Raw genomic sequence first — 12318 nt, forward strand, 5'->3', positions numbered from 1 at the left:
GAAAAATGTGCTCCCAATCGAGATAGTAGCCCAACCCCAAATCATGTGCTGAAATTTGTTGGCCAGCATGCGCTAGGTCTTGTGTTATTTGATATACTAATCGCAGAACAATATTGTAGTTCAGGGACAATATTGCACTAATGCGATGTCTCACTAGCCTTATAGTTCACTTGCATGTCTGTAGCGAACTGAACAAATTGCCTACATTTACTATTGTCTTGTATGGCGTTTTTGCATACAATTAGAGCAAGTTATTTTTGTAATAGGACCAAAGCCAGAAACCCAGAGAACAATGTAGCCCTTACGTTACCGTTTAGAAGAGCCACAGGTTTTGTTCAGCAAGCCAAGAAACCATTCACTTTCCAATGCACAACAAGAGATCAGAAGAAATGCTATCGAGTCGTTTCTGATGCAAATCAGATCACAGCCAATCTTTCTGTAAATCTTCAAGTAACAGTTCTAACGACTTTGCATGAACAGTTTCTATAAACTGACTGTATTCTACTTTTGGTACATTTTACTTTTTTGTCATAAAAGGAGATGTTTAGCAAAGGTTTTACATTTTAGTATTGCCCTTAAATATTTTTTTGAAACTCAGGACAACGCAAAAATGAACAAGAATACGCAAACAACACACATGCACGATTTATCTGTCTTTAACACTGACAAAATTTGCGAAAAATATTGGCATGGGTTGTTAGATACTTCACAAACAAATACACCACATGAGAAAAAACGGCACTGGTAAATGCAACGACTTTGTTTTTATGACCGCTTTCAAATCAGACTCCCAAAACAAACTAGAGTTAGGGTTTAAATTTTTTGACTGTAAAGTTCCAGCGTTTTGCTGCGTTATAAATAAATACAGACAGTACAGTAATTTTTTACAGTAAATTTAATTTTAAGACAGTAATTGACCACAGATTCAAGTTGGCAACTTTTATTGTGCAGATATGCAATTAACCTAGCTAAGAGCTGGCAATATATGGAATATTCGATTAACCGGAATAGTCTGTACTAGATAAAAAAAACTGGCCTAAACAAATTGACAAGATTGGTCGCTATATATCTTGTTCAAATTCACCATGTTTAAACATATGTCCGCACACCCAGCTTAACCAAGGGTTACATTACTACTCATTTCAATGAATTAATATTTACTCAAGAGTAATATTCTGCTATGATCAAATTCACACATTATAGTTAAAGTTTCAGATACAACCCTTTAGTGCAAGTCTCATGCGTCAACATTGGTTTTGATGAAAAACTTATTTTCCATATTGAAATCATACGTAGTGGGACCTAAAACGGCATTGAACTGGTACGAACTTTATCTCAATTGCAGGGAAAGCTAAGACAGTGCCAACAAACAGTGGTGTATAATAACTACCAAACACCATAGTGAACACCAGTTGAAATACGTCGAGATAACTGTTTAGCATCAATCCGTGTGTGTTTCAAGGGTATGGCTTTGACAACCAAGCCGTTATAACGCATTGTTTTTAGACTGGAAAGACCGTTTAACAAGACTTTAGAAAATTTCAAGTTTTCTGCCTTAACAAGTTATGAAAAAAATAAGTTTTCTGCGAAATGGTACTCAGTAGCTGTAAAAAACAATGCAACTTACACGTTGGAAAGCTGTACCCTAATACGTATGCATCTAAGTAAGGTCTTGACGATGTTTCACTGTATATAGGCCGGATTGTGACAAAAAAAACAGGAAAGGTAGAAAAAGGCAGACAAAAAGCGCCATGCCAAGGTATCGCAAACTGGCATAGGCATAAAACAAACAGTTTTAAGCAAAGATCAATTAGGGCTACACTGATAACAAATAGAAAGAACATGAATTTTCTAGTTTGTGTTGTTGTTTTACACACATATTTGCAAAAAGTCAAACTTTATGAATGCATTTTTGCGAAATGTGCGCTAGCTTTTCTAACGACAACATGATTTCCAAGACGAAGTTAAATTTTCTTTTGTATAAATAAGGAAAAAAAATTTTTTTTTCTAGCAAGGATTTTATGGCATCCAATTCGCCTTAGGGTGGTGACCTCGAATAGTACATCTTATCGCGAGAAAAATTGAACAAAAAAACCACTACCGCAAGATGACGTATCGCAACGGAGAGCCTCGGCGCATGCGCAGTAAGCACCAGCAAAAATGGAAACGCTTCACTTTTTCGCTTGGGCTATGGGTTCGAATTTCGGCAGAGCAAGACCGAATTTATGTTCCACCCCAGAAAAGGTAGCGGCTGCGAGGCGGAATCCACCCACGTGATCAGGGCTGATTGGTGGAAGATCTGACACGTGGACGGTCTTGGGTTTGTGGGTGGAACCTGAATTTGACAGAAGGCGTTAATATGGTTAAGTAAAGACACCAAATGTAAATGGTTTAAGGCAGTGGTTTCCAACCAGGGGGAATTCTCCACTAGGGAGGATTTTGTAATTTGTAGGGGGGAATTTGTGTCACAGTATTAATCTCATACTGGTTGTCTGTGCTATGTGTTATTGCAGCATTTGCCATATATAAGCTGAGAAAAAGAAAGTTCTCGTATAATCGATCTAAGCTTGTAATCAAGAGTTTAATATCTGTTCTAAGAAGTACATTAAAATGTTAATGTAAACGATATTTTAGCAAACTAAATTTGTAGGGTGGAATAAGATTTAAATATCTACTAAAAGGGTGCACAGAACAAAAAAGGTTGGGAACCACTGGAAGGTGTTTTACAACCATTTGTTCCTACCTATTGGTTTGCTTCCACCGAAATCAATATCGAAGAACCGTTGTAGGAGTTCGTACGTTAGAAGTGTAATACCGAATTGTGGTGATGATCGGAAGACTCGGGCAGGCGCACCTTTCCAAAAAGCTGTGAATCCCTCTTCTTTGTAAACCTAGTTCATTACACACCGATTAGGGCACAGTCCTGAAAAGAAGTTATTTGCACACCCAGTTTGCCAATAAACACAAATCCGTTTAATCGCATAACCAATTTGACAAGATTATGCGATAAACCGGACGGTTTTCTTAACAATTGACTAAGGTTGGGATTAACATTTTTTTGCAATTACCCAGAATCATTAGTTATAACGGTTTTCAAGATTAGGCTATACTGTATGTGCCTTTTAAATTGTAAATTAGGTAGAGGTACTAACATAAAAACAAACACAGTCTGGTAAATACCGATAGATGACGTAAAGAGCACAGTTAATTAAACTAACAATGAGACTGGGATACGGTTAAAATTATTGTTATTTTCATCACAACCTCACCCCAGCCCTATAATAGCCCGACAGCATTTCCACACAATTGACAGCATTTCCATACAATTTGATATTAAATCTTCTCAAATCCTTTTTGCGACATCCATGGTATATTCATACTTTTCTGTAGTGGGTTCTTACGTTAGTAGGATTTTCCTCAAGTTACGGGTCGGACAGGATTCAGGCTTGTATTTTCGCGTTGGGAATATTGCGCTCGACTTTGTTCAACTCTCATTTAAAAGATACAAAATGTTAAATTTTACCTTTTTCGCGCAGTCGAAGACACCTTTGTACACGGTTTGTCCAGCACGCGACTTTACTTGTAACCTTGTCTTAATGACGTCAGCGGGGGTGGTGAGTGACGCAGCAGGAGCACCTATAACGTAATAGGAAGTATATTGAAACACGAGGAGTGGCCTTGTGCGATTAAAAACTAACCTAACATATAAGATTTGTGTTTAAGAAAATGCAATAGTCTTTTTTCTTTTATGACTTAATTTTAACAAATTAGGTTAGTTGGAAATGTCAATTTTACAGTAAATATTTAGCGTTTTCTTGGCATAAGTAAATGTCAAAAAACGATTCCTGTCATTCGTTGCACAATAATAATTATTACCTAAAAAATTGCGCGATAACTTTATGCAAAATGAAAATTGTTTTCAAGTTTTTATTTCCCAGCTCCATTTCACTCTCTGTTGTTTTGATTACAACCCCTGTTTTCAAGACATTTAATATGTTTTTGGAAAACCACACGTTTTTAGAATTTTCTCTTATTTCAAGATCGAAATTTCCCAGTTTTGCTGATATCTAGCTTTGTTTTTGAGTTATTCACAGTACAAATAAAACACACATACAAAGACACTTTAAACAATACTTTACCGGCGATCGTTCCAGCAAGTAACAGGTTGTGCGCGGCCACATGGCCATCGTCGCCAGCTAGGTACTGTTTGGTGTGTGCATAGGCGGGAAAATAAATAGCTGAAAACGGGATATCCCTGAGGAGACAGGCCCTCGCTCCCTGTGAAAACCAAAGTCTTTGTTACAAGCAATACAATTTGCGGCAAATTTAGGGTCCCTAATGACAGAGATTTTAGTTAAGGTGAAGATAAATTTATAACCGGGATCATACTGAAGCTTTCATACAGACCAGCGATCACGACACACTCATTTCTAAATCATAGTACGCCAGGCTCATTAAAAGCGTCATACCTAATCAGCTGGTCACCAAGCATCCCCATAAGACAAAGCGTAAACTAGAAAAATCTAGCCTGCGGTGGGATTCGAGCCCACGACACGAGCCTTTCCGTGACTCGCTTTATACCAACTGAGCTACACAGGCTCGGCAATGCACAGGTCGAAAGTCAAGCACCGTTGCCTGCCTCGTACGCCTTGCCAGCAGTATTAGTTATAATAATTATGCATCCATCGAACAGGCGTTTTTTTCAAGGCCAACAGGCTTGAAAAAAGTTTTGGATTTAAACCAGACCACAGCGTCACTAAGTTTGGCAAATATTTATAAACACAAAATTGCTTGACCTGCCCGCCTTTAAAGACATGGAGCCCATAATGCAGAGAGGCTTGTCACTTGGGACAAACCTATCGGTTTTTGGCGCCACTACAAGCTATTTCCCCATATCATGATTATATGAGTCAGCAAGTAATATGATGACCACGAAAACTTGATAACTGCCGGATATTTACTCAGTAAACATTAGAAGTTTAATTGGTTGTACCATGCCGAAACGAAGGTTGTTGAGCAAGACGTGTTACATGAAATGGTGTAAGATAAAATATTTGGAGTTTTTTTGAAAAAATTGAGATACTACGTGAAAATGAAAACTTTGAAAAACAAAGGGTGATGTAAGTTCATAAAAAACACATTTCCTGTTAAGATTTTAAGATATCTATTTTTTGCCTTCACAGCATGATTACTATCCGTAAGTAAGTGTAAACACATCATGTCGGTAAAATTGTGTCCAAGGTGATACGTTAAGCAGATGTCAAGTGTTTTACAAACTTGACCAAGTATTCCCAGCACAAAAACATGTCAACAAATGGCTAAACAGTTTTGTGAACCACATGTTAGGAAGCAAATTTCTTGTGATTAGAATGTAGTGGTCTATATATGTCAGGAAAAATAAAAATTGTACCTTGTAAAGCCCTGTTAAACCCAGTTCCTTGATGACACTAATCGCTGATACTTTTGGGGCTCCAACAATTTCACCGGAAACTTGAAGGCGGATTTTTACAATTTCCAGAGGATTTGTAAAAAGGACTTGAGACCCACCAGCCTATACAAAATGTTTAGTTGTTAAAACATGAAAAAAAAATTAATACAAACAAAACTTACGCAGCCTCCAGCAATCATTTCACCCACAAACGGAACTTTGCCATCTTTTCGCAATTGATCTCTTACAAAATCATTCATCTGCAAACATGAAAAAATAATAAAAACATGTGTTATACGTGAGATGTAATACCTTAGGTATATTATATTTTCTGAAAAGCCTAACGTTTCATACAAGATACGAAGAATGCCTTGCACAGTTCTATTTGAGTCTATTGATTGCAGCATTATGTTAAGTGCAACTATATTTCTTACTGTAAACTTGAAGGAACAGTACTGATTTGACTTGTGGTTTTTCTCAAACACATTTTTTTAGGTCCTTATTGTATGTTTAGGTAAAAAGACTTGATGGCAAAAATACCAATAGTTTAAATACAGTCAATAAAAGAAAGCTTGTTTGATGATGTTTTTTGGTAAAATTTAGAATATGAATATGTCAGTGGTTTCCAACTTTTTTGTGGAAATACCCTAGCAAACTCGAATGATTTTTTGCATTTACAGCAACCTAAACAATTTGATAAGCTGCTCCAAAAAGGACAGGATAGGAACTTGGCATTTGACATGACTCCATTTATCAAAATGTGCAATTTCTTTAAGCATGAAACTTACTGTCAGTTTGATAGCCTTTTCTGGCCCAACTCCAACCAACTGAGGAATGAGACCTCTATACAACCCAAAGAATCCTTCATGCCTCAAAACCTACATGAAATAATGAAAAACAATGTTGTATTTGGGGTTGCCTGCATGTAAAGCATGGGTACATCGCAAAAACCTACATACAAGTTAAATTTTAAATACAATGCTGCTATGGGGGCTATGTCCAAATGATGTTGCTGAAAGAGTACATTGTAATGGTAGATTTATGTGTACAAAAAGTTTGTCCATTAACATTGATATTAAACCAGGGATGTACAACCTGTGATTAGAGAAACTATTTTACTTGGCAGCACACATGTGACCACAGTTTGATAAATCTCTTTGGAAAAGCTGTGGACTTTTAGAACTAAAACAACCTTTTCTATTGTGATAAAAACAGGAATTCTATTTTACAGGCCGAATAAACATAAAAATAAGTTGCCAAGACTGAGTTGACAAAATGGTGGCTATTAGTGAAAAAGAAAACTCGGGATGCAAAAAGTTATGTTTCAACTTCAAAGGTTTACACTTTTCACCAGCAAGAATGCACAAAATTGCATGTCAAAATTCATACCTTAAAAAAGCAATCAAAGCTGTTTCTGTACATCAGTTCACCAACAAATGAACCAGTAGATCTTTGATTTTGCATCCTGGTCTTTACAAGATCAATTGGATACACTGCAGTGGCACCAGTACCTGTGTAGATCAAGATAGGTGTAAAAAGGTGGCAAGAACTTAGCAACAGCTGATCCTAATGTTTTTCCAAATACAACATTGTTATTCTAGCAACAGTTCTCCTGCTGGGGAAAAGGTTAGCGACAGAAAAAATATGTGAGATGATGTGGGCAAATTTAATGTATGTACATTGTTTGCCACTGGTTATCATATTAACATTGCACAAGTTTTTTCTGTCCAGATTTTTGTAATTTTGGTCCAAATTTGAATGTTATTCATTTGAAAACAGATACACACCTACATTTTCCACACAATAAGAATACAAATTGAGAACACAAGCAACCACAAAAACATTATTCCTAATGATAATATTCCTATTTACCTCCAGCTAATACACCCAAACCAAATCTATAAGCATTTTCAAGTGCAGCAAGCCACAATGGTCTTGATGGATCAATCGTCTGCAAAAAATAAACTGTTGCAAATTGATGTCATAAAATACACCCAACATACAGTAAACATTGGTTAATATGAATCTGTTTGGACCAAAAATATCTCCGATTTAAGCAAAGATCCAGATTAACTGATGTCGATTAGTTAAAGCCTTACCACATTACAATTTATTATTAGATCAAGTTTTGTCGGCATTAGGTGAAAATCTGGATAAACCAATTTCGTCTTACCTTCAATACTCGCCGGGGTCGCGCCACCGTATAGGTCGCACTATTAGTTTTGTGTTAAAAAAGTGTAATTTAGAGTTGACTTGCACCGAAAATCTAGGGATTTAAAAGGCCCTTTCCCTAGCTTTTTTGCATAAATAACTGGTGCAATTGTTTGTTTTTTAGCATTGAACTGCATTGCATTGAAACCGCAAAACTATGTTTTCTCAACAAAGCGGGAAAACCCAACGCACGCTGAGCCGTCAGATGTGCGTGTGCGCTCATGAAACTGTTTTGCATTGGTATGTGCGTGCACGAGCGCATGCACCCATATTCGATAGCACATTTCCACTACAATTCGTGTCTATAACGTGCACCCTTATTTTTTTTATTGAAAATTAGTATAAAATTTTGCGCGTTATACTCGAATAAATACGTTATATCCGCCCAATAAGTCAAAAACTTTGAATTTCATTCCGACTTGGTGGCGATTGCACTTATGTCGAGCGGATAGTTTGCACCTATATTTTTTTTTTGAATATAAGGAAAAAAGTTGCGACCTATCTGCGAGTATATACGGTAACTTTAATAGATGTTTACTGTATTTCAAAATAATATTGAGTACTTTGGCCTATTCATTAACAGCATCATGGATGTGGCAAAAATATATTGGCCTCTTATAATAAATACTAAACATTACTTCTAAAAACAAGAAAATTGTTATTTAATGTTATGCAATAATGAGAAGCCATGATATGGTTATTTGAATGTGTACATATTTTTAATAAAACAAACAATAACCTTTTGTTGGGTTGCAATATTGTATGGCATTGTGCCTTCTTCAAGTGGGGTGATCATGTCCAAGGTTTTCATTGTGATGTAACCTTTGCCCCCTGCAAGGTCACACAACTGAAACAAGAGGTCAACTTCGAGAGGGGTCAGTCTTGAAACACGCTGAGCACCAAGTAGAAACTCCTCTGTAAATTTAAATTTAGGGTTTAGCTTGACTTTGGGTGAACCGATGGATTACTAAGTATTATGTTGGTAAATTTTGAAATGTTTTAAGCCCTGTTTTCGAACCAATTGGGTGAAACAAACTGCTATTAGACAAAAAGGTACTCCTTAAAACAGTAAGGGGACCCATAATAAAACATATTAGCAACACACTTAACATACCTAACAACAGAGATAATACATACACCTGTTTTAGTAGCAAACTTTGCAAAAAAGGGCCACTTGGTACATTAAAATAATACAGTACCATATACAATACAAACAAACAAACAAATAAGCCTTAAATTGTTTAAAAAAAACTATGCAACAGCTGCTCAACACAATTGAAACAAAAAATGTTGAGTCTTAGGTTAATACATGTTGCTTTCATAGACAGGTTCTAAACCAGGGGTAAATTAGTATGCTTTGGTGGTTAGTATTAGAAAGCAAAACTGCATTTGACATGTTTAAAAAAAACTTGGCGTTATCTTTAATCCTCAAAGTTTTTTCAAGGATAAAAGAGAGAAAAAAAGTGGGAACACTTTTCTGTGTTAAAAAACACAATGATATGGTTACAGGCAATACTTGCCTTTGGTAACTGGTGTCCCATCTTTTTTTCCAACAATACTTTGGTATATTTTCTTCACCAATTCCATGTTTTTAAGCAGTGAGTTAAATGCTTGGAAATAAGTGAAACTGACAGACTGTTGTCCGCAACCGGCCATCACCTGCAAATATGAAAGAACAATTAATACATGTCATGATATGAAATAGGAGGATCAATTAGAGATGTAAATCAATAATTAATTTTACAACTATTTGATATACAAATCTGTACTTTTACTTCATATCCACAGACACACAAAAATGTTTTAGCAATTTTCGCAAGAAAGTTAAGGAGTAAATTTTTTTATGGCACCTAAAAATGTCAAGTGTTGTCGTAAAAAAGCATTTTTCCCCTGAACAGTTGGATTAAAAAAATTTTGAAAAAAAGTCGACAGAAACGCAAATATTTGGTACATGGAATAATTTATAAGTGGCATTAAACGTTAAACAACAAAATGAGATCTTACTATCAAGAGTGTACAATGGTAGGATGCAAACATTGGTACTATGAATAACAGGAAGCAATTATTTCAGTTTCAATATATGTCAACAACATCTGCTTGTGGTCTTTGCAAAGACACACAATGCTGATGAGCAAATTAACAAACAACAAACTCATAACCTCATAAAATAGCAGAAAAAATGAAAATATGTTTTTATTTTTCTGCAAGTGGTTTTGTACAACAAGCACTGATATGTATCTGTGACACAGTAACAACAAAATTGCAATGGTAACACCAAAATTGACATGGTAACACTAAAAAAATGTGTCAAAACAATGCTAACATCATTAAGTTGATTATGCAACAACAAGTACATTCACAACATACCGCTATAAGCTTTTCTTGCACAAACTCGGTGAGCAGATGAGGTCGAATTGTTTCCATAATTTCCTTAAATGCTAGGGATGTAATAATGCCTTTGCCTTTAATGTCGAAACGTTTGAATGCTTGCAATGTATGCTCCACATGGAGGTCCTGCAAGCAAACAAAAGATAAAAAATGATTACATAAATTTTAGTGTAAACTGTGATAGCTTGACAAAAAGGGGACTGTTCATTATTAGCTGGTTCATTAAATGTGCTTCTTATTTGGAATTTTAATTTCTGTATAGTGAAAATACAAAGACAAATAGTTTGAAATGGTCGTTATTGGTCTTTCTTCTTTTAATTCATACTCTTCCAGAAACACAATTTCTATACACTTACCATGTAGGAATATTTGTTTAATACAGATAAGTTATTTGACTAACGCGAAACATGTTAATCAAAAACAAATAGCACTTATCAACAACACATATTTACCTGCAAAAACTGGGTGAATTCAAAATAGTTCAAGGTCTTTTGAAGGTCAGAACCAAAATGAAGTTTAATGAAACTGCAATTCCAGTCAAAAGGTATTTGTTGATGACAAACTGTTTTGCTGAATATTTCCTTTACCTCATCTGCAAATTAACCCAAATGAAAATTAATCTAAAACCTCAGAATTAGGTTTTTCCAAAAAATGTGGCCATTTAGTAAACATTCCATTCTTTGTGTACATGTCTTCTTACCAAAGTTAATCTTTCCATTACAGTTCATGTCAAAAAGTTGAAAAGCGACATGGTACATAGAGTCGGGAAGATTTAAAACTGCTTCGAAGGCTTGAAATTCGGGCCATGAAATTAACCTAAATGAATGCACAAAAAGAATATACAATCAACAGAAACAACTCTTGAAAACTTGATGTGATGCAAAAGTCTTAAATAATCTTTTAAACACTTTACTCATGAGCACTGTAGAACAGTTCATTTAAGCTCAGGCATATAACCTAACTGAAATCAAATTTTGCATGATTAAGTCTCATATGTAGGGTTCGTTGAAAGTGTTAAAAGAAGTCCTACCCATCGCCTGTAGAGTCAACCACTGCTGCCAGATTGTTTACAGTGCTCTGATTAAAATTTTTCTCAGGAAACATCAGCAGAAATGACCGAATAAAGTCATTTGGACTCATAAACCTCTCATTGCCCTTTTCCACTGAAGTGTACTGTAATAAAAAAATACAGTTGTAAAGGATATACAGCAGTGGTGGGATTCAGCCGGTTCGCACAGGTTCTATAGAACCGTCTCACCAAATTTTATGTGTTTAGCGAACCGGTTAGCATTACTGGTCACTGTCAATGGACTTTTTGTAACAGAACTGGCTGAAAAATATTAATTTTGTGATAGAACATGCTGACAAAAAAAAACTGGTATACAGTAGCAAATATTTGTGGATTTGGAACAAATCAGCAATAATATATATCAGTAAGCTTAATGCTAAAATACATTGACATAAACTTGGTACTTTTTACCTTTAGAAACACTTCTTTCAGCTTTTGTGTTGTTACAGTTTCAGTCATATTTACATTTATAATGTGTTACAATCCTACACAAAACAGCCTGAAAAAAACAACGTTTGCAAAATTCACAAACCAAAAATGCGTATGCTGCATCACGTCCTGTGCTATGTTTGGCTTTGCGACCTAAACACGCGAGGGCTTTAAGGTCAAACTTAACTCGCACTTGCTTAAATGCAAATCTGACCTACGAGTACATTACAATTGCAACTAATACAAAAGCCGGAAAGGTATGAGCGTCTAGAAATTACTTAACCGTATTAAAGTAACTTTGCTTGTTAAGTTAAGCAACGAAATTTTAACTAGGCACTCAATTATGCTGTATTGCTGCATTACTAGCCTCTCTGTCAATGTCAATCAACAATTAACATAAACGTGCATGGTGTCCATGTCTTATACTTGCACGAAGATTTACATACTAAAGACGCTAGTTTCGTGTCGGAAATAAAACCATTGTAAATGTAAAATTCCAGCAATGTGACAAACAGACAGCGGAATACCCAAACTCTGTGTGTGGTGGGTAAAATTCGGAAAGCTACGAAGAACTTCCGACCTTTAGTAACCCGAAACGTGTCCATTGAACTGAACTTCTCCTGATAAAATCATGCGCCGCCTGAAGAGTGATTGGCTGTTTGCAGCCATGCGCGAAGAAAAGCGCGTGGGCAAGTCGTGTCGGTGTTCCTGGGGGGCTGTTCTATAGCTCTTGCTCAATCGGGGTTCGATTTCAGAAAACCAAACTATTTTAATACCCAGCCACTTCTTGTTT

At 35.9% G+C, this 12318-nt stretch overlaps 1 protein-coding gene across 1 annotated transcript; it reads right to left on the reverse strand.

The window, feature by feature from the left end:
- Positions 1 to 549: 549 nt before the first annotated feature.
- LOC145218657 (electrogenic aspartate/glutamate antiporter SLC25A12, mitochondrial-like) lies at positions 550 to 11597 on the reverse strand. Its single transcript, XM_080086061.1, has 16 exons — positions 11508 to 11597; positions 11058 to 11200; positions 10728 to 10843; positions 10480 to 10619; positions 10007 to 10153; positions 9160 to 9298; positions 8379 to 8554; positions 7301 to 7379; positions 6818 to 6939; positions 6217 to 6306; positions 5611 to 5688; positions 5411 to 5551; positions 4140 to 4278; positions 3524 to 3636; positions 2744 to 2891; positions 550 to 2335 (listed from the first exon to the last, which is right to left on the reverse strand). The coding sequence occupies exons 1-16, from the start codon at positions 11553 to 11555 to the stop codon at positions 2172 to 2174; spliced, it is 1983 nt and encodes a 660-aa protein (XP_079942187.1). The 5' UTR covers positions 11556 to 11597; the 3' UTR covers positions 550 to 2171.
- Between the last annotated feature and the right edge of the window lie 721 nt (positions 11598 to 12318).

Source organism: Phallusia mammillata, chromosome 3, assembly GCF_965637545.1.
Source record: "Phallusia mammillata chromosome 3, kaPhaMamm4.hap1.1, whole genome shotgun sequence".
In the NCBI taxonomy this organism is placed as follows: domain Eukaryota; kingdom Metazoa; phylum Chordata; class Ascidiacea; order Phlebobranchia; family Ascidiidae; genus Phallusia; species Phallusia mammillata.